Consider the following 24,013-nt stretch of genomic DNA (forward strand, 5'->3'; position numbering starts at 1 on the left):
TCTGTACATTTAAACGTTCTGTGGCAGCATCTGCATTGGGATGCAGGTACCCTGGGAGCCCAGGAACCATGGCTAACTCTTTTCCCAGGGAAGCAGTCGGATTTTATTGCACTGCCTTATTGATTACTTTGTCCTGTGCCTTTCTGGGTCCGGGCCAGAGAGGATGGTGGTATTTTGAAACTTCTCCAGAACCCGCCACAGTAATCTTCAGTTTACCCAGTCTCCTGTGGCTTCCTGCTCCCCTCTCAGCTGGCCCACCTTGCCCGGGCAATGTGGTGCCTCTGGCTTTCCCGATATGCCAGGTACAGCTGATCACACTGCTCCGTGCTGGGAGGTGCAGAGCATCCTGGAGAGGTTCAGCCCACGATGAGAAATAGGATGCTTGGTCCAAAACTCAGGGAGAACCCTGCCCTGGTGGCACAGAGGTCCTGCTCTGAGGCCGAGCAGCCAGGCAGAGCCCTCCTGGCTCGCGTTTTATCTCGGCAGTGCCCCGGGCAGGCTCTGGGGCTGGCAAAGATGAGCAGATATTTGCTTTGCTCTCACCACCGCTGTGCCCGGCCGGCACGGTGCAGGCAGCAAGGGAGGAGGGACGGCATTTTGCGGAGGTTACGGGGACGTGCTGTCCACTTACAGCAAGAGGAGGGAGCTGATTTTAACCGCTGGGGAGGAACAGGGGCTCTTGACAGAGAGCCTGGTCAGAGAGGTGCCGCCCCAGCCGAAGGCTCAGTGAGGCAGAATACACGTTTGTGTGCGAGAGAAGGGCCCAGTGTGTGCCTCTGGAGGCTTGTTTAGCTGTCGTAAGGTATGTGCAGGGAGGAGAACATGACTTAATTCCACTTCGAGGTGCTGGCGCAGGTTGGGAGACCACAGGAGGCCGGGAATACCCGGCTGTGCCCGAGCAGAGCGAACAGTGGCTGCCCTCAGCGCGGGAGCGGAGGGTGCCAGGGGGTTTGCAGGGTCAGAAGGCTGCAGGGTGAAGGGGAGCCTGTGTTCAGACCCGAGGAACGGCCGCCAAGGCTTTTTAATCGGGAGTTTGGAGAGCTGCTTGAGTGAAACAACACCCGTCACCTGGGGCCGGAGTAAAAGCTGCTATTTATGGTGACTGCTGAGTGCAAACTAAATAGCAGGCTGCACCTCGTGGAGGATCGGATGGACAATAACACCAGCGCCAAAGCAAGCTGAGCACGGTTAAAACTGGAGTTACTGTTTACATGTTAGTAATGAAGCGTGGGAGGAATCCAGCCCCAAAAGCTCCCCGGTTTGGCTGCTCAGGTCCCAGGACGGTGTCGGGTGAGCAGGGAGGGAGCGAGCTCCTGCCCGGGGATGTGGCTTGAGGGAGAAGCCCACGAGCAAGACGGAAAGATGCTTCAAAACAGGGATAAGGAAGAAGAGGAGGGAAGGGGCTTGTCCCGTGGGAGGTGGGAGGTGGTACTGCGACTGTGCCAGGGGAGCCATCTCCCTGCCCAGAGCAGGAGGGAGGAGAAGGAACAACTGTAGGGAACTGGCAGAGATCTGCCACTTGGACACTGCCTCCAGCACAGGAACAAAAAAAAAAAAAAAAACAACATTACAGAAAACCTCCAAATCTGTAATGCACATCTCAGTGTTTTGAAGCCAGTCTCCTGCCTTTGGGCCCTAACTCACTGTTTCCTTAGTTGAGGTTTGTCTTTATGAAGAGCGAATTTCCCTCATCCCTGACTCCCCCCCCCCCCCCCCCCCCCCCCGGGTCTTATTTGCTCTGGGGGGAAAAGGAAAATGCTGTTCTCTGCTCTTGGCAGAAAGCTCCCTCCCCTCCCCGCCGCCCGAAGTGGGTCCACGTGCTTGGGGACGAGCGTGGGGACAGCCCCCGAGGCAGTGCAGCCGGGGGCCACCCGACCCTCCGCAGCTCCCAGCTGGGCCAGGACCCACATCAACAGGCTGCCAGGAGCCACGTGCCCCGAGACCAGCCAGGGACTCCCCGGGGCCAAGCAAGGAACGGCTGTGAAGACGCCGGAGAAGGACGGGGAGGGGGTGAGTCACTTGCAGAATTACACCCTCCGCTATTTATTCCTTCCTCTAGTGTTTAGCCGCGGAGCCCTGCAGTTTTTGGAGGACAGACATCTCGGTGGAAGTCAAATGAAACTCAAAGCCTTTTCCTTACGTTCCAAAAAGAGGATTTATTTAGTGGATTTTAGCAGTTTCAAACACACAGATCGGAGTGTTGTGGGAGGGGATATACGAGCAGGCACGACATTCACAGTTCAAGGCATTTAGGAAACGCAGGCGCTCCGGGAATTCCTGCAATAAAGCATCAGCTCCTGATCCTGCTGGCACTCCGTGGGCAGGTCTCCCGGCGGTTTCAGGCACTTACTGGAGATAAACAATAAATAGCCGCAGAAAGCTCCCAGGAGAGGCACTGGGTGGGGAAGTGCTGCTGTTTCCCAAGGAGGCAAGTGCTTGATTAGGGAAGGTATGGCTTTCGCAAGGCCACGTGCTCCAGTGAGGCGTGGGCTGCCTCATGTCTTTTAGTGAGACCAGACGCCGTTCCTCTGCTGAGGGAACGTTTCCTCGGGTTTCAGACTGCTCTGTTCTTCACGCTTTCAAATATCTGCATCACCTTGCCTGCTGGTATGCAGCCCTCTCTCACGATGGTAATGCCACCTTCCCGGAGGAAGAATGAGAAAGTTAGGATAATCCCCGAAGGGTGAAAGAAAGGGATGAGGATATAAAGGAACATCTTGGACCAGCGAAGCCATCCAAATGCTCCGGACATCCAAATAATAAAGTTGTGTAGCAAGAGGACCAGCAACTTTGTCAGGAAACAGAAACACCCACCAACCCTGACCCTGCGCTTTGTTCAAGAGTTTAGTTTTCCACTAAAGAATCCCACTCGAATGACAACCCAGATCCAGCTAACGGCACCTCAGCTTGTGCTGTTACATCACTGTGGATGAGCTCCTGTAACACCTTCGCTCTGGTGGTCTACAAAGAGCATACACCCTTCCTTTCAGAAGCATCCACCCTCCCACTCAAAGCATTTTTGCCCTTATAAAGCAGATTTTGCTTGCACAACCCTGTTGCTCCCCATTACCTTGTTCTCTGTCAACACAGAGGTCCTCCGAGGACGTCTTTTGTTTGTTCCACTTCATCAACATGTTTGCAAATGTCCCGGCACTCAAGAACTGTTACTCTTGGAGCACACTGTGCTGCCAGATTGATACTACTGAAAGGGATGGAAACATCCCAGGAAAGTGCAATTGCTGACCTAGAAAGGGTGGTTCTTGCACTCACTTTCGTCAATCTTTGTGCAGTTGACCACAGTTGATGCCACCACCTCATCAGATTCTCCATCACAGAGAACACCCTCCAGCTTGTGGCCAAGACGCCTGTAGGGAAAAATAGAAAACAGCAAAATACTTGAGATTGCATTGTGCTGGAGTTCCTCTCAACGCAGGGCATCAAATCGCGATCTACACAGCACCGAAGCTTGCTGGGCGCCCCCCAGACGGGGTTTGGGCTGCGATAGAAACGCCAGCGAGCGGGGTACTCACGCGATGACCATGTCGTGGTGTGTGCTGTCCACCTCTCCACTGGGATTAGCAGACGTGATTGCCAAGGGTCCCGTCATGTCAATGAGGTGCACCAGGACAGTCAGGTCGGGCACTCGGATCATGATACTGTCTCGAGTTCCCACTCTGCTGTAGCCCGCTCCAACCCCTTGAAAGACACACCGGGGACGTTGGCAGAGGCAGGATGGGCGCAATACCTGGCGTGGCATCAGGGGGACGCCTCCTGCTTTCTTTGCAACGACCCTGCTCCATACCCCAAACAAAACTGTGAGTCGCTTTGTATATGTTCAGAAAAGCGGCGTTCTTGATTAGAAATCCATGTAAAATTTTGGGGTTAACTGGGTAGTCCTGTCCCCCACCGGGACCTCTCCTCTGTCTTTGGTGCTCCAGCCAGGAGTTGCTCATTCCTAGCTAAGACCTATGGTCTTGAAAGAGGTGACACCCCCACCCCCCCCCCCAAGGCTGATAAGCCTCCCTTGCTTTGAGTCTGGCTTAAAGAAACCATTATGCTGTCTCACACTGTTAATGAGTCATTCCAGCTCATTAACACCCTCTGTCAAACATTTACCAAGGTATGTAAGAGCTCCCGAGATGATTTCTCAGGATAAAATGAACAGAATCTCTCTCCACCGACATCCAAAAGGGTGTGTGGATTGCAGACATGCTGTGTTGAAAACAGGAAAGAGAGGGAGAAGGGCTGTGCTGTTCATCTCACCTAACTTCTTCAGCCACTCTCCTTTCTTGATAATGCAGCCGATGCCACCAGGGTAAACATTTTCCATAAATTCCCAAAGCAGAGGGCTGATGGGGGGAGCAGCCGCTCGTAGCTGATCCAGGTTCGAAATAAAGATGCAGATGGGCTTCTCTTGAGGCCTGTCCTGCAAAAAACAGGAAGAGAGGAAGGGAAAAAAAATGGATGAAGGGAGAAAGTTTGCATTGAGAAGATCGAAGCTCACTGGAATCCTAGTTCGTATGCTTCCCAGGGACCGGGAGCTCCAAGCAAGCAAGATGCTCTCTCTGCACAGGAGGGGACTGCACGCTGAGAGTGATGCCACGGCTCAGATCTTCATGTGCAAATTGAAGAAGAGAGAGGATAACTCTTGGGATTTTGGCAGGATGCATCCAAATCCCCCGCTTTAGACACAACCGACACAGGGACGGCGATGCTCTGCTCATTATCGGCGCTTTTAACATCTTATACACCAGGGGCCTGATTTTCTTCCAATTTATGCTGCTGTAAATTAAGGTCAAACCCACCAATTCATGGCAGGATAATGGAAGGAGAGCCTAACCCCCTGGAAGCCAACATCTACATGACCACTTCCTCGGTTCTTCGGCGCTTTGAAATAAGTTTGCTGTAAAATGAACAGTGATATGGAGGGAAACTAAAAAGAGCTCACAAAGTGGTGTCATTTCAGTCCTCAGCTGACATCAGTTTCAGCGGGGCCAAATGACTAAGGAACTGGGCATGTATTTACATTCTGTTTATATTATCTCACCAACAGGGAAGGTTAGCATTGGCACTGAAGCAGGACAGAAAAGACTGTCTTTGTTGCTGATGTTCACACGAAGTGCCAGCTGAGATAGTCTGTTATGCTTATTTCTCCAGGCTAGCCAGGAAATTGCCTCATGGAGAATAGACGGGGCCGGGCTGCAAAAGTTATACTGAAGGTGCAAACTTTGGGTCTAATTCCAGCACTGAATGTCTCCAAAAGTCTGGGGAAGTTTAGACCTGAGATTCTGATTCAGCACTTCGTACGACAGAGAGGACAAATACAGGTTTTGGACCCACTCGCGACGAGCGTTGGGGCTGCTCCAGTTTGGGTGTGCGCTTTGTCCCCCCAGTGAAGCAGGACTGGCTGTCTTATTCCCAGCCCCCAATGCCCAGAGCAAAGGGTGCTTTACTCCAGGTTGCTCAGCTCAGAAAATGTCCATAACCTTTTGGTGTGGCTGCTCCTAAACTCTACCCAGGGTCAAATTCTGAGTCTTAGGACAACTTGAAACAAGGGACTCCCATTTCTGCTTCTGCACGTAACCCGTCTATAGGGCATAAGCAGGGTTTAGGTAGCAAGACAACAGTCTTGTATTCACACCTTGATTCTGTAGACCTTCTCGATGGCTTCGGGGTGTTTGCAGGAGGCTGCCAAAGCATACACGGTGTCTGTGGGGACCCCGCATACCGCCCCTGTGTTCAGCAAGCCAGCAATGGTCCTCAGGCCACTCGTACAGTGGGACTTGGGGCAGATGCAGGGTGGAGGGTCTTTGGTGTTCTTCTCGGAGCTCTCAGCCTGGCGAAAAATCAGGAGGCAAGAAATCCATTAGAGTGGGAATAAACAAATATATGATGCGCAGGGTCGGGTTCAGTCCACCCAAATGCAGCGATCTGGCTGTGCAACGCTCCCTCGATAGTCAAAGGGCAGAGGCAGCGCTGCTAGGGACGCTTCACCTAAAGCAGGGGAGATGGATTGCAAGGCAGAAGTGGTTAGTTCTGTCCCAGTAATAAAGTCAAGCAGATTAGCGCAGGTGAGGACATTTGAACTGCTGATGCCTAAAATTAGCAGGAGATGAATCCCCCCCAGCACAGTGACTGCTTCCTGGAGAAATAACTGTCCTCCAGAATGACCCAAGAAAACTCCCAGGGAATCTTAAATCCAGAGGAACTTGAGTAAGATCAAGTTGAAAGTGCTTTCTCATGAGTCTCCGTGGTTAGAAATGCTGATTTAATGACAATGTTTCTCTGCAGCAGGAATTAGAGCTGTCAGATCAATCAACCCAGTTAGGTGGAACCGCCTTGGTCAGACATACAAGATGGTAGAAAAAGTTTAAAGTTAACAGATACAGTGGGGAGCTCTTACTGTCCACTTTGGGAAACTTGTAACTCCCTACTTCCCTGCTCCCAAGGTTATGGCCTTTAAAACTTCAGTCTGTCAACGATTCTTGAATTGGAGATGGCTAATTCCACAGGACCGTGGAGACAGGCAAGTTTCCATTCTTGTTATTCATAGTGGAAGAGAGCTAGTTTTCAGCTCATAGCTGCCTACAGAGATGCTGTGACTGGGATTTCCAATAGCACTAAGGGACTCAAAGGAAGGACATTCAATGGAAGTTTGAACTCCCCTAGGTAAGACCAAAGACCCCAGGCTATCCCTTCTGACCAGGGGAGCCACACCATTGTGCAAAAAATCTCTTACTGTGAACAGAGGGGGTCCCATCATCATGAGATCCTTCCCAAACATGCTGTTTGCAAGCGATGCTGTTGCTCCGTAGAAGCAGATGATGCTGAAGATGCTTAGCATCACAACTGGAAAAAAAAAAAAAAAAAAAATCCAGAGAGTCAAAAGCAGGAAGGGTAATGGCAGAGTTTTATTTTCTTCTATGTCCCATGACTTCCCCGCATTTCAAACTTACTTCAGTTTTTCCTGTCATGCAACATTTGCAATCCAGCATATTTGTGGGTCTAAAAATTCAAGGCATTTCCAGGCTTGCCTACCTGTGCATCTTTTGCCATGTGGCACTTCTAGTTTTTTTTTTTTTTTTTCCTCCTCCTGGTGGGAAAGCTTCCACAAAGCGTCTTACTAAAACACTCTGTGTAATTACAAATAAAATTTTCACTTGCTGCAAAGCCAAATCTTCAACAGACCTACAGCCGTTCACACCAGTGGCACATTTAGTTCATCCCAACTCTTAGCTCACCGAATAACTACTAGAAAGTAGGACTGTACAGAACCTCAGGAGGTTATCTTGATTCAGCTGCATCAGCCGCACCTAACTGGTTATTAGAAAGCTCAAGGGCCTGAGGATGATACGAGGAAAGGTTTCCTCCTCAAGTCATGGAGCTGAAAGCCTCCGCGTCTGTAGCTTGCAGACGCTCCAGTCTTCTAGAGAAAGGTGACACACTTCTACTTGCTTTTTCCCTACTGAGCTTGTGCAGAACGTTGCTCCCCAACCAGGGACCCACTCGCTGCGCTCTGAGGGTGAAGGCGTGGGTGACCAAGGTCATCTAAAACTCACTTTCAAACGGCAAAGGGAGGTTCTCCAGCGTAAAGAGCAGAAAACAAATGGTCAAGAGCTCCATTGCAAGGGTCATGCAGAGAAGCACCACGTTAAAAGAGGAGGCTGTGAAAAGAAACAGAAACAAAAAGGACCCACATCAGAGAATGGCCCATAAAAATTTATGTGAAACAACAGAAGAGTTCCTAAATCAGCTTAATCTTATTTGATTAAACCGAGCAGTCCATGATCTGACTTCCCTGTTCATGTTGGAACAGAGAGGTACGGCTACGGTTTGTTCAGCCCTCAGCTTTCAAGAGACAAGCTGCCAAACCCTTAATCTGCCAGTACACTGTGCTCACATGGAAAACACTTCTCAGGCAGCCAAGAAGATTCTGATTTACAGCAGCTGGGCTGCAGGGTGACTGGATATATGCCAGTGGCCCAGTCCGTCTAACACTTTCACCTGATTTGAACCTTTTATTTTCTTTGAAATGTTCTTCCGTTCCCTTATGGCTGATTCTTCTCGGCCCAACTCAGCTTCTGTTACTGGCTGTGGGCAAAACATTTCAGTTCTTGCTTAATCGGAGTGACAGAGAGAGCTGAGACTCCCTCACTTGTGCATCTCCACCACAGAGGCGATTAATGATCTTACCCCAAATACCCCCCAATAAACAATCACCTACGGTACGGAGACTTACCTAAAATAATTAAGAAAGCATTGAGCACCAAAAAGGCAATAGAACCAGCAGTGAATCCTTCACGGTTCCCCACACCGATGTTCACCAAGTGGCCTGAAAATAGACCAGCAGATTTGGTTGTGAGCAGACCCTTAAGTGCAGCGTAAGGGAAGAATAACATATCTGTGGCTGGAATGACTGCAGTTCAAACTAGTCGATGGTGGCTGCTATAAAGAGAAATCTACTGCATTGAAACCTGGTGCTTCTCCAATGCAAAGCTTTTGAGGTATTAACTGAAGAACTGGTGATGGCTATCCAAAAAAAGCTCGTGATTTTACCTCCAGCTTGTAATAAACAGGGCCTGGCTGAAAACGTTAATAGCTTCTTGCCATACCTCTTAAGAAATAGCTTTAACTTTCCCCACAGGTGCTCATTTTAACAGGACCTGGCATGGAGGCTGTATGAACATGCTGCCCACCTGGAGCTAAATAAGGCTTTTTAAAGCCCAGGCTCATCATTCTGAGACCTTTTTTTATGGATATGACCAACGAGGATGAATTGCTCCAGGCTTCTGAAGGATAAATCCAGAACCTGGAGCCTTCCACTGCCTAAAAAGCATCTCCTGAGCTGTTATTCTGAGACAACAGCCCGGAGGCAGTCTCACAGTAGTTTAACAGGGAAATCTTGATGACTGCTGGAGTCAAAGACACAATCTAGGCACCTACAGCTGTGAGAGCACCAAGTGGCTGCAGCGATGGCAATCAATTACATGAGTATCAGCTGGGATGTTTGGTCATTGTCTTTTTACAAGGAGGAACACTGGTAAACCTGCTGTCATTGAATCTCCTGGGAGAAGGAATTCTGTTGAAGAAAACGATGTGAAATAGCCTGAAAACGTCCCTTTTTTTGGGGGTAAGAAAAATAGTAACCCCGACCTTGCGTTACCTGCAAACCGAAGCCAGGTCCATGCTCCCCAGAAGGCGGCATAGCAGAATGGAAGAATGCAACCAAACCTTCTCCCTCCTCGAACCTGGATCCTGCAGACGTACAGCTGCGTTATGGCTCCTGGGATGAGCACGGAGGGAACGGAGAGTTGCTGTCTGCCGGGGTCACTGAAACTACCCTGGATGGCAGAGACTGCTGCCAGGCCGTTGCAGATGTAGAACAAGGCGTCCGGCACTTCAGCACTGGTGCCGCTTGGGAAATTCTTGGACCTTGTGAAGAAGATTTTGGCAGCCGTCAGTGTGGTTTGAAGAGCCGAGCTGGACATAGCCTGGACGCCAACTGGAATCAAAGCCTTCTCCCCGATGGAGTTGATGAGGCTGGCAAAAGTGGCATACATTGAGAGAGCGGTGCAAAGGCTGCAGGCAACCCCGCGGAACAGGTACGCACCCGGCATCGGGATCTGATGGATGGCGGCGGTTGCGAGGATGATGAAGGAGGCATTTTGCAGCATCTCCAGGGTATCTTTGTGGGTCGACATCAGAAAGAGCATGCAGGCAATGGCCAGGAAGAACCACCCTCCAATCATTCCCAGCCTGCTTTCCTGAGCCTTGGACAGCCCGAGGAAGGTGGTGAGTGTAAACTCTTCCCAAGACACCACCAGCCAGTAGAGGCTGTGGACGCCAAACTTGGTGGCGTAGTAGACATCACCTCTCAGGTAACTGTAGAAGCTGGAGAGCAGCTGGCAGCTGGAGATGATGGAGACCCACAGTGCTCCAACATAGAAGTTCTTCATGTACCCAAAAAAGTAAAAGGCCAATAAAAAGGGAGAGATAGTATCACAGATGTTGCCTAGAGCCATTGGCTCCGCATACTTTGTATTCTTTTTCTTTTCTTCCCCAATGGCCTTGGAAGAGCTCTTCTGTGCCGACCCCAGTAGCAAGACATTGAAGAGAGGATGCCCAAAGCCTGGAAGGACGTACCGTTGCGTGATGCCCTTCAACAGGAGAGCCACCGCTCCGTACAGCCCGCACACGACAATGACAAGCTCGACGAGCCCTGACGCTATCAGGGCCCACTGGCCAAACAGTGCAACTGCTTCAAACACCAGGGCAAGCGCGATGGCCCCGAATATGAAGGGCATGATGTAGTTCACTGTGGCTGAGCAGAAGGAGAGGATAAAGGAAATGGAAATGTAGGCCACCAGCCCGGCCACCGCACTTTGGCTGGCAGAGAGGTGGGCCATGCCGGTGGGCAGGAGGTGGCTGGCGTTCGCTGAGGGCAGCGTCACGTTCTGCGAGGAGGGGTCGGCAGCCACAACGATGCGTGTAGCCCCGTAGCTGCTCCACAGAGCGGAGAAGGTGAGAAAGGCCGCGCCTCCGAGGTGGTCGTACTTGCGGAAGGCAAGGAATCCTGCCAGGAGCTGGACGAAGCCTCCGATCAGGATGAGGTGGACGCCTGGGAGACACATGAAGAGGTCAGGTCGGAAGCAAGCCACAAAAGGGCTTGAGTTGCGGGAAGCAGTGCTGCCTCCCCAAGCTCTGAGGGACACCCCACCTCAGGTCCCACAGCCTTCTTGCGACCAGCCCTATTGGCCTCTCTCTTCCTCTCTCTTCCCACCTTCGTGCCAAATTTCTGCGCCGAGCCTTGCTGCGTGGCCACTGAGCCCCTTGGTACGCTCAGGGCGGTGATGAGCAGGCCCAGGAGCGGTTCGGATCAACGAAGGTAGGGTGAGATGAAAGGTTTGGACCAGATTCCTGGCAGAGTCGCTGGGGAAGGAGGAGCAGCCACCCTAGGGAGCGCACGGACCTTCTGCACACCGGGGAGAGCCCACATTTCCCCAGCTGCCCCACCAATGCTGTCCTTTGGCCCAAGGGGGACGGCTCTTGAGGAGCCCATCCTGCCTGGCTCTCTCGGGGAAAGCTCGCCTCCCCCCCACGGCGTCCCCCCCCCCCCCAAGCCCCGGCAGCATCCCCCACCTGCGAGGATGTCCTCTGCTGCCCGTGGCCGGAGGCCGGTGCGCGCCACGGCGAAGTTCTGCAGGCAGAGGAGGAAGGCGCTGACCACGTTCGCCAGGAGCCCCAGCACCGCCGGCTCGCTGTAAAAGACGGCGGCGAAACCCGCCGCGCTCGCCATGGCCCTTCCAGACAAAACAAGAGCGTCAGCCGTCGCCCCCCGCAACCTCACCGGCGGCGGCCGAGACCGGCTCGGGCGCTCAGCCAGCCTTCAGAGCCATGCCCCAGCTCCGAGGAGGGGGAAACTGGTGACAGGCTCAGGTGTTTCCGTAGTCCCTCCCCGCTCGTTGCTCCAGACAAAGGCTCGATTCAAAGCCGAACTTTAGGTGCCTACTTTCCGGAGTCCTATCCAGAAAAAACACACACAACCTATTTAGGCTGTGAGGATTTCTGGCAAAAACATGTTTAGGTGCCTCAAAGCGCTGCAGGTGGTGGTGATGGTTTCAGCCCCCTCTTCTCCAGGCTGCTGGAGATGGAGAGGAATGAATAGCCTAACACAAACGAACAAACATCCAGACGAAACCCACAAGGTATTTTCTGAGCCATTCCAGGACAGTTCTTATCCACTGTTAGAGACAAACAGGCAGGCACGGCGCACACATACACAGTCTCCCTTCCAGATGGAATTTTCCAGCTCCATCCCTTTCTTGAAACCCTAGTGACTAAATAGTCTATTTTCAAACCCTTCATATTTCTACCATTAACTCGTCTATTTGCAGGCAGCCCCCACATTTCCATTCCTCTGCACTCCTGGGTACCATGAGCTGGAGTCTTCTCTCTGGAGGTTTTTGTTAGGAAACAAAGATGAAAATAAAACAGCAGTGTTCTTGTTATTTTGGTATTTTTAGAACATTTTATGACCTAAAGGAGCTGGAAAGGGAGAAAGTGATGTATTCTGTTCTCAGCCATTCCAAAAAGCCTTTTGGAAAGAAATGAAAGCATGCAGCACTACTATTGATATGGGAGGTGAGGAGGAGTGAAGGAGCACCACCCAAAAAAGAAACAGTTTTGTGAATATTAAATGAGCCTAAGTCCCAGTGTCTACTCTTAAACACACGGTATTCCTGGGCAGACATATGTGTTTTGCAAACATCAATGGCCTACAGACTCTCTCGTTCCACTACAGCACCCCATGATTTTCCTTCTCTCTCTTTATTCTAAAGGATGTAATTTTCACAAACTTGAAGGATAATTTGACTCCTAGCAGCCCGGAACTGATTCAGCAACTTAAACTCTCATGAAGTGTAGAAGGGGTAAAAACTTTCAAGTGAACCTTGGGGAGACAGTTGATTCATTCCATTATTTGGTTGTGCTAAAGGTTAGATTTTTTGGTTCAAAAAGAGAGATGCAGAAAATCACAGTTCTGTGGGAGGAACGCTCTCTTTTGGTGTCAAGCATCTGTATAAACCACTGACTTGAAGGAGGCCCTAAGAGATGATGCACCCTTAGGAAGAGCTGAGCAGCTACCTGTGGAGTTCATGATGTTGTCTTTTTTTTTTTTTTTTAACAAGATTCAGATATAAATAAGCGGTTTGGTTTAAATGGTTATACTTGGAGGCGGGCCACGATATTAAGTTCTTCCAGATGTTTCACCCTGAAATAGCTCAGACAGTGGCTTTCTAGGCATGCTGCAACAAGCCCCTGTTTTGAGTTGGTCTCTGGAGGAGGAGGAGATGGGGTTTCTGGAGGAAGATGGGCTGGCCAGGTGGCTGCTTGGCTCACAGAAGTGGTTTTCAGTTCGCCAGGGCTCACTTTGTTGGCGGTTCCTGCATAACTAGCCGCGCTCGCGGTTTTAGAGACATACGGCTTGGTTTTGTGAGGGATGTAAAGACACAACTAATAGGGCTGGTTCCCTCTGCTCGCAGTGCCATCCTTCGCAGGGTGTCTGAGACGGGGGGGAAAGAAATACCACAATATGCTGCGTTAGGCTATGGAGCTGTAAAGGGAAAGGACGTGAGAGGATTTAGACCAAGATTTCGAAGAGGATGAAGGAGCTTCCCTTGGGAGGAGAAGGTTTTGGGGCTGGGGATGGCTGCAGACCTACTCTGCTCACACCTACCCACAGCATCCCCCCACACCCCCCCGTGCACTGCCAACACAGACTTGTGCTCCCTGTCCTAACACCGTTTCGGCACTTGTGCATTGCCTCCCTTCCTCTATTTCACGCAGCCTAAGGACACCTCGGATAAGGGATCCTCTCCCGCTGTTCTCGCAGGAGTAGCAGCACTAGCAACGCTGCGGGCTGCACCGAGACCTGGAGAAACGAGGGTCTGTGGGGGGGCTCTCAGGGGTGTTTTCTGTTCCAAGCACGCCCGAGCTTTGTTCGTCCCCGGGATAAAACCCCTCGTTGCTGCTGTTGTTATCTGCCTTGTACAGCTGCTGCCTCTGGCACTTTGTAGGGGCCCGTTTCTCCGCAGGCACTACAGAAAACTGATGACGTGACACCTCTGCTCCCCACTCCGGGCAACACAGCAAGGAGGGGTCTCCCACCAGGTCTGCCAGATGCGCGTCCTCGGCCGGGACCGATGCGAAGCAGCTCTTGGGGTAGAGATTGTGCGGGCAGTGCGGGGCGGGGCGGAGGCAGGGGAGCAAACGGGAAGCCCCTTTCTACCATGCGGGGTTGGCAGCTCTCTGGGCACACGGGGTACCAGCCAGCACAGCCACCGTCCAGGAGACCGCGAGGATGGAGACACCCCCCCCCCCACACAGCGAAGGAGGCACCTGGAGTCTTGGGGTGCTGCCAGGCCTTTCAGATCGTTGGCTCTACCCAAGGGATGGGGCAGCCGGGGGTGATCCTTCCCTTGCACAAACCCCTCGTGCAGCGAGGGCAAAGCCAAAGCCATCCCCTCACTCACCCAACCCCCTCCGACTTCTTTCCTTTTCTTGCTTGCCCCTGACATTCCCCAGCCTGGGGCAGGAAGAAATGGCTTGTGAGGTCTTCCCTCCGTCCTGGCTCTTCTCCCCCCAGCATGACCATGTGGCCCGTGTGCCAGCTGGGCAGCAGCCTCTGAACAATTTACTTGCCACCTCGCTCACAATAATTTCCCTTCGGCCCCTCCAGAAAAGGTCATTCCCCTCTGCACCCCCTTTCCATCTTGCTGTTATATCTGGGCTTTGCAGACATCGCTGTGTGCATCTGCTTTGCACTGGCATCTGCTGCCTGTGCTTCTTCACCTTGACTAATATTAACTGGAGTATGCTGGTGTACGGACATTGCCTCTACAGGAGGTTGGAGCAAGGCTTAGCATGCCATGGGACACATACAGAAATACCAAAATGTTAAATTTTCAATCACTTATTCCCCAGTGGCATTCTGTGATTAGTTTTCCCTCCCGTCTTATTAATGATAACAAATGTTTATATAGCTCTGAGAAAATACCGCGTCTCTCAAGATAAACATGTTAAGAGAATGAAATGTAATTCTTTTTGGATAAGCACACAGCAAGATTAACAGTGCACAACAACACTACCCAGCTGGAATAAATATCACAACCCCGAGTCTCCTCCGGTGAAAAACAGCACAAAATCGCCTGGGATGCATTGCTACATTCACAGTGATCAAGGGTCTGCCTAGTATTTAGTAGAAAATTCAGGCTGGTTTTAAATGCAAGGTGTATCGCACCAGGCTGTTATTCAGCACAAAATAATATGCAGCTTGTTAAATGTGCCCAGGTTTCACCATTGGACAAAGCAAAGAGCCGTGGCATTCCCCCAAAGTCCAAACATTCATTTGGGACCGAACGTCCCGATGTCTCCTGGAAGCTACAGAGTCCACATCTGCACAAACATTTCAAGGGACCGGCAACACATGGCAGGCAACATCACAGAGCTGAATATTTAGAAGAAGGAGAGCTGTGAAAAGATTCAGCCAAATGCCAAAACACTGAATGTATTCAAGAAAAGCATCAAAGAAAACCACCAATGCCACGCTTCTCCCTCTGCAGCTTGGATTACCTGGTTTGGTGACACTTCGGCTCAATGGGAGGATGCTCTTGTCCCTCTCATTTCCTGGTAAGTACCAGTTTTATAGTCCTCCTCTGGAGGAGGAGCCTGGGGCCAGTTGCTTCACATACTGGCACCTGTCGCATTTTGGAGACAGGAATTTCCTTGAACTTTGTCAGTTATTGTCTTAAATCTTTTTTTTTTTTTATTTCCTGAAACCAGGGGGGTTTCCCTTCTGTTCAGCAGAGAAAAACCACCCCTCCTCATCTATTCCCCCCACCCTCTCAGTCCCCAGGGGCTGATGTCATCACACTTGAAATTCAGTTGCAAAAAAACAAAAAAGCAAATTGCCTTTCAGAAGCATATATAAAGCCTGACACCAAAGCACCTTTCAGACAGACACCTCTCCCATCCCTTGAATAGAGCAGTGCAGAGCTGGGGATTAAGCAGTGGTAACAGCCACCAGCATGGTCTACTTAACCTTACAGGTAACTACTATTTTGAGTACAAAATCTATTCATCTCTGATCTTTCCTTTCTCACTTTAAGGAGGTGAAGTCGTTTTCCGGGCGGTTCCTCCACTGCTCCAAATTGTCGTGACATTAAATGGGAACCTGCCCCAATACTAACAAAATCAGATGGTTTTCACAGACACTTTATCCACAGTTACTAACCTGTTCCTTCCCTGCCTGTTGCTTTTATGTGTCCCAAATGTGTTTTGTACGGTGCCACGGCGGGGGGGGGTTGTTATTTTTGGGATGTGCTGTGTGTTTTTGTTTTTTTTTTTTTTTTTTTTTCTCTCCTCGTGTCCACTCTGAGCCGGTCCTACTCGCAGCCGTAAGCGGATTTCATGGTAGGTCTGAAAAGCCTGTGCTGCCCCTTCTACTGTATTGCTTTATTTCCCTGGCTATTCTTGGCATCCCTGCGGGACTGAGCTTTGGAAAAATTTTTTTTTTTTTTTTCTCCTTTAAATATGTAGTTAGTTTTATCCACTCGTTTGATCTGTGAGTGTCTTACAATGCCGTGTTAGAGGCACAACCAGCAAAACGGCTCTGAAAAAGCCCAAGCAGCTTAGGTGACAAATGTTCTTTCTCTGTCTTTACTGTAGAAATCCCAGAAGTTCTTGGCAAGTTCCCGGCAAGTTCACAAAACTGCTGCTCATGGTTTGTATCTCTCTGCAGAACAGCATTCCCTATCCTTTTTGAAAGAGCATCCCAAAATAATCATGTCATTACTTTAAAAAAAAAAAAAAAAAAAAAAAAAAAGGTGTACTGGGCTAGGCGTGCTGAGATAAACTGCTCAAATTAGTGGAAGAAAAGGCATGTTCGGGGGGATTTGTGCCGATTATTGCTCTCTGTTTCTAAAGAACAAGGAGAAAAGTAAGAAGTGGTAAAAATGTTGATTGCTAGTCCTGCACTAAACCAGAAACTTTAACTGATTTAGAACCAGACTTTCCAAATTCCTACTCTTTGACCGTAAATGTAAGATATTTAAATTGTAGCTGTCATTGGATTGCTCAGATCTTTAACTCCTCCGACTGTCATTACTTCTTTAAATCATCTGATCTTGCTATTAGCATTGCTTGAAGTGATTCACGGATCATTCTCTGTGTCTCACAGACAGTGTGTGTCTTCTCCAGCACTGGACATCTACAGCTTCTCTGCTTCGAACAAATTAAGCAGACTTTTGCTGTGTAGCCACTTGGTCTGTTGCAAGTTTGTCTATTAACTTATTTTTAAATGTGTTATTAATACAATAAGTGCAATTAATGTTACTTAATGAACACTTAAGAACAAGACAAATAATAATAACAACAACAACAATAATCCGCACAGATCTATTTGGTCTTGGACAGTCTTTTTTTTTTTTTTTTTATTAAGTTCTGCAGCACAGCTGCCGTACCAGGACAAAAACGCTGGAGTCATGAAATGTTTTTAACTGAAGGGTTAAAAAATATCGCTGCCTACTGAAAAGCGACAAAGAGCATTTGATTACGGGAAGGAAGCAATCAGAATTTTATGGGTGCAGTGTGACTCGAGCAGATTTTCCTCCAGCCTCTCCAATCTACTTTGACTTCACTGTTTCCTTCTCCTCGAGGGCGTTGGTGCTTGCGTTTGTGCTATACTGAAGATGCTCTCCGAGTCCACAGAGAGGACACGGATTTTTGTCAGCAGAGGGTTTCCAAACTGCTGAGTGTTACAGATTCCTATAGCAATATATTTCACAGAGCCGCTGCAAGGGATGAATTTTATTTCAGTGAGTCACAGCAATGATGACATTCTCAGCTGTGTTTCCAAGTGGTTTTTAGACTCCAAGGCTCTAGGTGAGTCCAAATACATTTGCAAGCAAACTGTGAGTCAGTAGACATGACATTTAAGAATGAATACAAGCTAGTGAAATTAGGGAATGGTCATTTTTTTTTAATTGGGATATTTTCTGTTTAAAAAAATAAAGTGTCATGTGTACCCGCTGATTTTGATGAGGTTTCCTGTGAGATGTTGAAGCAAAGTATTTTTATCTTCTTGCTTCACTCATCTTGACTTTTTCATGTGATTAGTTTCATTTGCACATTAATGCCGTCTTTCATCTGTGTGCATGGCTGTGTGTACCCCCCACATACCTATATACGTGTGTGTATATATATATATATGTATTGATTTGCAATCATGCAAATGTTAGCTATATTGAATTTCATAGTTTTCCTGATCTCACATGCACTCTCAAAATTATATTATAACGGGTCATAATAATTATAACTCTATGAATTATAAAATCATCAAAACAAAGCAATTTGTCACTGAAATTAAAAAGCACAATGGTCCCAAATTGGACATTTTCCACTGAATTTTAACACCTCCAAAAATATAGAAATGGAGACCTCCAAAGCCAAAAGTGCCAGTAGTTTGTGCTCTCTGCCCAGGTCTTACAGGTCACAAATACAGGCGCCAATTTTGCCTTGGGAACTCGATGTGTTGCTTCTTGTCTACCGGCAAAGGTGTTTTCAGAGACAGGAAAAACTTTCCTTCAAGCACCAAGCTCAGGAGATGTTCTGGCTTAGTCCCCTTCCAAAGCACAGGCTTAATCCTCTGATATGCCAAGCTCAACTATGAAAGAACACACAGAGGAATTTATTTTTTTTTTTTTTTTTTTTAAGCACCATCATCCTTTTGAGTGCATAGGGTTTAAGAGATTTGCTGGCTGAGCCAAGACACCTCAGAGCCCTGTAGGACCAAACTTCTGGATATATACAGGTTTTGGGTCTAGTCCTGCTTGCCAAAACATAACGGAAGCTATAGGAAGTTTTGGGGTTATGTGATCCATTCCCAAGAAGGCACCACAGGTGATGTAGCAGGATACCAGCTCTGCCTTTTCTCCAGCTAAAGGGACATAATTTGTATTGACCCCCCCAAAATACGGTTGCTTGACACCCAGGGCGGGGGGATGTGGCTGAGCCCCGAAACTGCTTCTCTTGAACCTTCTTGAAGCCACCCCAGGAGGTGCCCGGAGCAATCCTCACAGCAGGTGAAATCAGTAGGAGACAGGACGTGCTGCTGACCCTTGAAAACCCACGGAGGGGGACAGGATTCACACCAGCCCGCTCGTCTTGGGCTCCTTGTGCTGGCGATGAGGGAGAAATGGCACCTTCCCCTCCGAGAAGATGCTGATCCCCTCTCCGGGAGCATCTCTCCACTGTCTATAGAGGGAGCCTGGAGCAGTGGTGCTCCTCTCCTAGACCTCACCAAGCACCTGAAGCCCCGGGATGGGTCTCTGGGCCCAAATGACATTCTCAGGGAGAGGCTCACAGCCTGGGACAGCACAGGGAAGCTGAACATCACCTCCCAGCTCCGTAGGGCTCTGTGCAGCCACCTGACCCAAGGGACACGCTGAGCACATCCCGCGCTCTCCCTTTGCCTTTCAGCAAAGCTGCCTTTGCCCTTCAGCAAATTCAGTGTGACCGGAGAGCGAAGGCTTGTGAGCTGCCGGCACGTGGCCCGCGTGTGTCTTTACCCCCTCCCCTCTCTCTCGGTGCTGCAGTGGTGGCCAGGAGTGCTCCAGAGGAGACCGTGACCGGCAGCTTCGCCTCCTTCATCCACGGAGTTCGACCCGAGCACTTGTCCGAGACCGTCTGTCACCGAAGCAAGAGGATGATCCTCGACAGCATTGGGGTTGGCCTCGTGGGCAGCACGACGCGTGTGTTCGACATCGCTCTGCGGTACTGCCGGGTAGGAACAGCCCCATAACGCCGCGCAGTTACCTGGTCCCCACCCTGACACCCCCCGCCACAACCAACGCCTTATTTCATGGCTGACGCGGGACTTTCGCCTTGCAGTAGAGGGGTCTTCCAGCATCACGCGACCACTGCTTGCCTCGAGGTCCTCACCTGAATTTCCCTCCCTTTCACAGGAGCTGTACTCCTCCGTTGCCGTGAGCTCTGTCTACGGCAAGCCAGGCATAAAGCTCTCCCCAACGCTGGCTGCGTTCACCAACGGAGTTGCGGTAAGGCAGGCTCGTCCAGGAGAAGCTCTGCTTTGTGGTGCCTCCAAAGACACCAGTTAGTGTTACAGGAAGCAGGCGGGTGACTGGGAGGGGTAATGGGGGGACAAGAGGGCGCGGGCTCCTCTGCAGCCTTGCGCACCGCTTTTAGAGGGACCAAAGAGCCACCCTGGGGAACACCAGGTGACTGGGAGGATGTTGTCGCAGACGTGGCCTCGGCAATCCCAGCAAGGACCCCTACCTCCCTCAGCTTCCAGCTCCCCACGCCAGCACGTCCTTATCTCCGTTTCTCTGGCAGACTCACTCCATGGACTTCGATGATACCTGGCACCCTGCTACTCACCCGTCAGGGGCTGTTCTGCCAGCTCTTCTGGCAGCTTCCCAGATGCTACCTCCAAGCACCAAACCCAGTGGCATGGATTTCCTGCTGGCCTTTAATGTGGGCCTGGAAGTGCAAGGAAGGCTCATGCATTTCTCCACCGAGGCTCACAACATTCCAAAAAGGTAAACCTTTTCTTCACCGAGTGGGAAGAGGGTTGGTGAGTCTGTTAACAGGCCTCCTCAGGGTTCCAAAATGTTGGTTTAAGTTCAGCTGAACTCAGGATCAGGGTAAATCCCTACTGAGAGCCAAATGCCAGGTCTGCCAGAGCTGATGAGGCGCCACGTATTCATTGGGTGACCTCCAGAGACCTTGCCTCAAAAATAACCATCCAGAGGACGACCACTGAGACTGCAGTGTCGTCATCTAAATTAACCAGAGCAAGAGCACAGGACAGGCAGCGGCCCACAGCCACGCAGACAGCTTAATTGTGGGCACAGTCCCTGGCGTAATTTCTGATTGTGCCAACTACCATTCACCGGGCAGTGCACCGGTGTGGTCCAAGGGATGGCATCACTCAGGAACTGTTACCCTTGGGCACGTTGCATGAGCCCACCTTATTCGTCTGGGGGGAGAAAGTTTGGCTGTACGGACACAGGCTATGCCACCGACTCTTTGAGAAAAGTAAAAATTGCTTTCTGGAGATGCTGAGCTCACTCTGCTGCCTCCAATGAAGTTTCAAGTAGATGCTTAGTTTTCAGACGGCTGAGCGTTGAGTCAGGTGAACCCCAGCTGCATCAGAGCCAGGAGGGGTTTCCACTGACTGACTTGGCAGCTCATTCCCAGGCCCACGGGCAGGTCTGGTAGGGGAGGTGCCCGGGTGCTCCCCGTGCCGAGCAGGCAGGGGCGCTCATAGCTGCAATTCCCCCTCCAGGTTCCACCCTCCCTCGGTGGTCGGTACCATGGGCAGTGCTGCGGCCACCGCGAAGCTGCTCTCTCTCAGCCCGGCCCAGTGCGCCCACGCTTTGGGCATCGCCGCGTCGCTCGCAGGGGCACCCATGGCGAACGCTGCCACCCAAGCCAAGCCACTGCATATCGGAAATGCCACCCGCCTGGGCTTCGAAGCGGCACTGCTGGCCGCCCGAGGGATGGAGGCGAACCCCTTAATTCTGGATGAGATCCCCGGTTGCTCTGGATTCAGCGTTTTCTACAGCGTCTATCAACCCAAACCACTGTCCGCACCAAGCGAGCATCACGAGTTCCTCTTGGAGAAGCAGGATATTGCTTTCAAGCGTTTTCCAGCCCACCTGGGGATGCACTGGGTGGTGGATGCTGCCTTGTCTGTCCGGAACCTCTTCATCAACTACGCAGGTTCTTTCTCTCCCTCTTTGATCCGCACCATCGTGCTGAAGATCCCAGTGTCGAAGTACATCAATCGGCCCTTCCCCAGCTCTGAACACCAGGCTAGACACTCCTTCCAATTCAATGCCTGTACGGCTCTGCTGGATGGTGAGGTGGGCCTCAGCTCCTTCACAGAGGGCAGCATCCACCGGCAGGAGCTGAGGGAGCTGCTGGACAAAGTGGTGGTGGAACACCCTGAAGATAACGTGGCCAACTTTGACAAGATGTATGGCGAGGTGGCGCTGCTCCTGCACAGCGGGGATGTCCTGACAGGCAAATGTGACACTTTCTATGGGCACTGGAGGAAACCTCTGAGCAAAGAATCGCTCCTGAAGAAGTTTCGATCCAACGCCTCTCATGTGCTTCCAGAAGAAAAAATAGAAACCATCATCACTATGGTGGACAACCTGGAGGATCTGTCAGATAGTTCCCAGCTGGCCTGCAGCCTGTGAGGGAACAGCAAGTGGGGTTTTGGTAAGGGACTGGTCTCGGTGCAACTCTCATTCCTTTCTTCATTGGTGCTTTACTATTGAATTTCCAATGGCAGGAAAGTTCCCAGCCCTTGAAGTCAAAGTAGACGCTTTAATACCAAAGGTGCCCATGAGGCAGGAGGTGAGTCTGTGTCAGTAATTAGTACACAGGTTAAATTTCAACTCATGGTTGATGCTGTCTGAATAGCTGAAAGGCCACCACAAATACAAAAAAAATCCCGTGGAAACCTATGAGAATCCTGGGGCATCATCTGGGAGCCGGTTCCCCAGAAGGAACTGTGTCTAGATATTTTTTAACGCTGTATTCAATTTTTTTTTTTTTTTTTTTTTCTGTGCAGAATGCCTAACTGCTGAGTCTGAGAAGAAGATGAGATTCAGCTGTAAAATGTGTGCTTTCCTTTGTGCTCTTCTGGGCAATTTTCAGATCGTGGTTAGTCATGCTGGCCAGATGAAAAACCTATCAGTTACTGTAAACAGCCCCGCCTGCAAAACTCTCAGGCAGAGAAGGATTTTTTTTTTTTTTTTTTTTTTTTTTCTTTTCCAGCAAAAGCCTCCCCTTTCCCCCAGCACTTGGGAAGTGCTTGTCGCTTCTCCGTGTCCAAGGGATGGTTCAAGGACTCTTTAAACCCGTATGTCCTCTGAATGAAAGGCGACTGGCAGGCGAGGAACCCTACATCAGTCCCACACCTGGGTGCTACGCCTCCGGGGAGGTGGTGGCTGCCAGTCCTGGGGCTGGGCCACGTCAGCCCAGGCGCCGGTTGGGAGCTGGCTCCCCGGAGGTGTCTCTAGAGTCTCTGCAGAGGGGGGCACCTCTGGATGGTGACTTGGGCTCACGCACGCCGTGACTCACATTGGGAAATTCCTGTTTCTCTCCCCTGGGAGGCGGGAAAACTTGCTGAGGCTCGGTTCTTCACTCTTCTTTCCAGCTGGGGTGAAATCGGTACTTGTGCTCCTGAGTAGCTGTTCACTGAAAAGCGTTCTTACCCCGCGTTTCTGAACACTGAGACGGAGAACTACGCAATACTCCTCTGTACATTAAACCAATACTGTGATTGATGATCCAAATGTTTCCAAGATGATCACGCTGTAGGTACAGAATCTGTTGTGGAAGTGAGGGTTGCCCTCTGCAAGGGGGACCCAGATGGGACTAGACAGGCAAGAAGGAATGTGGGCTGGTTCCTTTTCAGCTTGCTGGTAGTGGTCTATGCAGAAAACTTCCCAGGCAGAGCAAAACTGTTTGCCCACTTTGTTAATCCACCCTCTCATACTGTCCGACATATTAATCTGTCTGAATAAAGAACTGAAGTAAATTCATTTTCTGCATAAGGATTTAATGCTATATTAAGTAGACCATCATGTTTTCAGTTTTAATCTGAACATATGCAATACAGAGGCTTGTCCAATGGATGGGGAACACAGAAGAGACTAGGACAAGGCGGCTAATAGGCTTGCCTCTGGCCAGTGATTCCTCCAAAGTCATATATTTACATTGAGCCTTACAGGCTGTTTTTCCAGGTGAGAACAATAGCTATTAACCAGCAAGGCCTGGCTGTGGTTAAATGCAACCTCTCAACAAAGAGAAGTTACCCAGTATTTCTCCATTAAGGAACAGATTTCAAATACTTGCTAAATTTCCATGACAAGCTTCTAGTTTCCCGCGGTTCGAGTCAGGTGTGAGTCCACCAAAAAACGTTATTCCATGTTTCACAGCCCAATGAACTGGAAACCCACAGAGCCAATGCCTTCCAAGTCAGCCATTAGCTCAACATTTGTCAAGGGAATCAATGTGTGTGACAGAGCCGAGCTGGGTTTCAGTGGAGGGAACTGTGCATCTCAGTGGATTATCAGTGTCCTAACATTTGCTCCAACGCTCTCATCTCCATGCCTTCTGCCCCACTCTGCAGTGATGCCGTGTAGCAGTGAAGCTAGACAGGAGGGAACTAGCACCTTTTACCTGTTGGTTCTGCAGCAGAAAAAAAGAGCTTTTCCATTAGGTTTCAGGCTACATTTTTTCCCTGAGGTCCAGAAAACCTTCTAAACCTCGTTCATGTCTTGGCTGTCCCATCAGATGCAACCCTGATACCTTTCAGCAGATGATGTGTAAAATTAAGAAGGGAAGGCACAGGAAGGCTGGTAGGGTCTGATTTTCCATCCATTGGGCCCCTTATCAGTTGAAGCAGCAAGTGGCTCTT

General features: G+C 50.2%; 2 protein-coding genes across 2 annotated transcripts; one reads left to right on the forward strand and one right to left on the reverse strand.

Annotated features, from left to right (window-relative positions):
* Positions 1-2,248: 2,248 nt before the first annotated feature.
* LOC116963290 lies at positions 2,249-15,162 on the reverse strand. Its single transcript, XM_032999441.2, has 11 exons — positions 15,130-15,162; positions 11,140-11,300; positions 9,164-10,618; positions 8,240-8,332; positions 7,560-7,664; positions 6,740-6,849; positions 5,642-5,836; positions 4,264-4,426; positions 3,531-3,696; positions 3,271-3,365; positions 2,249-2,640 (listed from the first exon to the last, which is right to left on the reverse strand). The coding sequence occupies exons 2-11, from the start codon at positions 11,294-11,296 to the stop codon at positions 2,555-2,557; spliced, it is 2,625 nt and encodes an 874-aa protein (XP_032855332.2). The 5' UTR covers positions 11,297-11,300; positions 15,130-15,162; the 3' UTR covers positions 2,249-2,554.
* A 1,972-nt stretch (positions 15,163-17,134) lies between these two features.
* Positions 17,135-21,782, forward strand: LOC104360232 (cis-aconitate decarboxylase-like). The gene is given in 6 exon segments (XM_042807337.1): positions 17,135-17,368; positions 17,370-17,439; positions 19,152-19,339; positions 19,521-19,613; positions 19,909-20,114; positions 20,864-21,782. Coding segments are annotated over 6 exon segments (1,710 nt in total).
* Positions 21,783-24,013: the final 2,231 nt, after the last annotated feature.

The sequence above is a fragment of the Tyto alba genome, unplaced genomic scaffold, assembly GCF_018691265.1.
Source record: "Tyto alba isolate M040663 unplaced genomic scaffold, T.alba_DEE_v4.0 Super-Scaffold_5, whole genome shotgun sequence".
NCBI lineage: Eukaryota > Metazoa > Chordata > Aves > Strigiformes > Tytonidae > Tyto > Tyto alba.

Excerpts from the sequence above, each read along its gene's own strand:
- LOC116963290 (XM_032999441.2), bottom strand. The coding sequence starts at position 11,296 with ATGGCGAGCGCGGCGGGTTTCGCCGCCGTCTTTTACAGCGAGCCGGCG. Across the intron at positions 4,427-5,641 it reads AGAAGGTCTACAGAATCAAG|GACAGGCCTCAAGAGAAGCC; the intron begins GTGTGAATACAA and ends TGTTTTTTGCAG. Across the intron at positions 3,697-4,263 it reads AGAGTGGCTGAAGAAGTTAG|GGGTTGGAGCGGGCTACAGC; the intron begins GTGAGATGAACA and ends GTGTCTTTCAAG.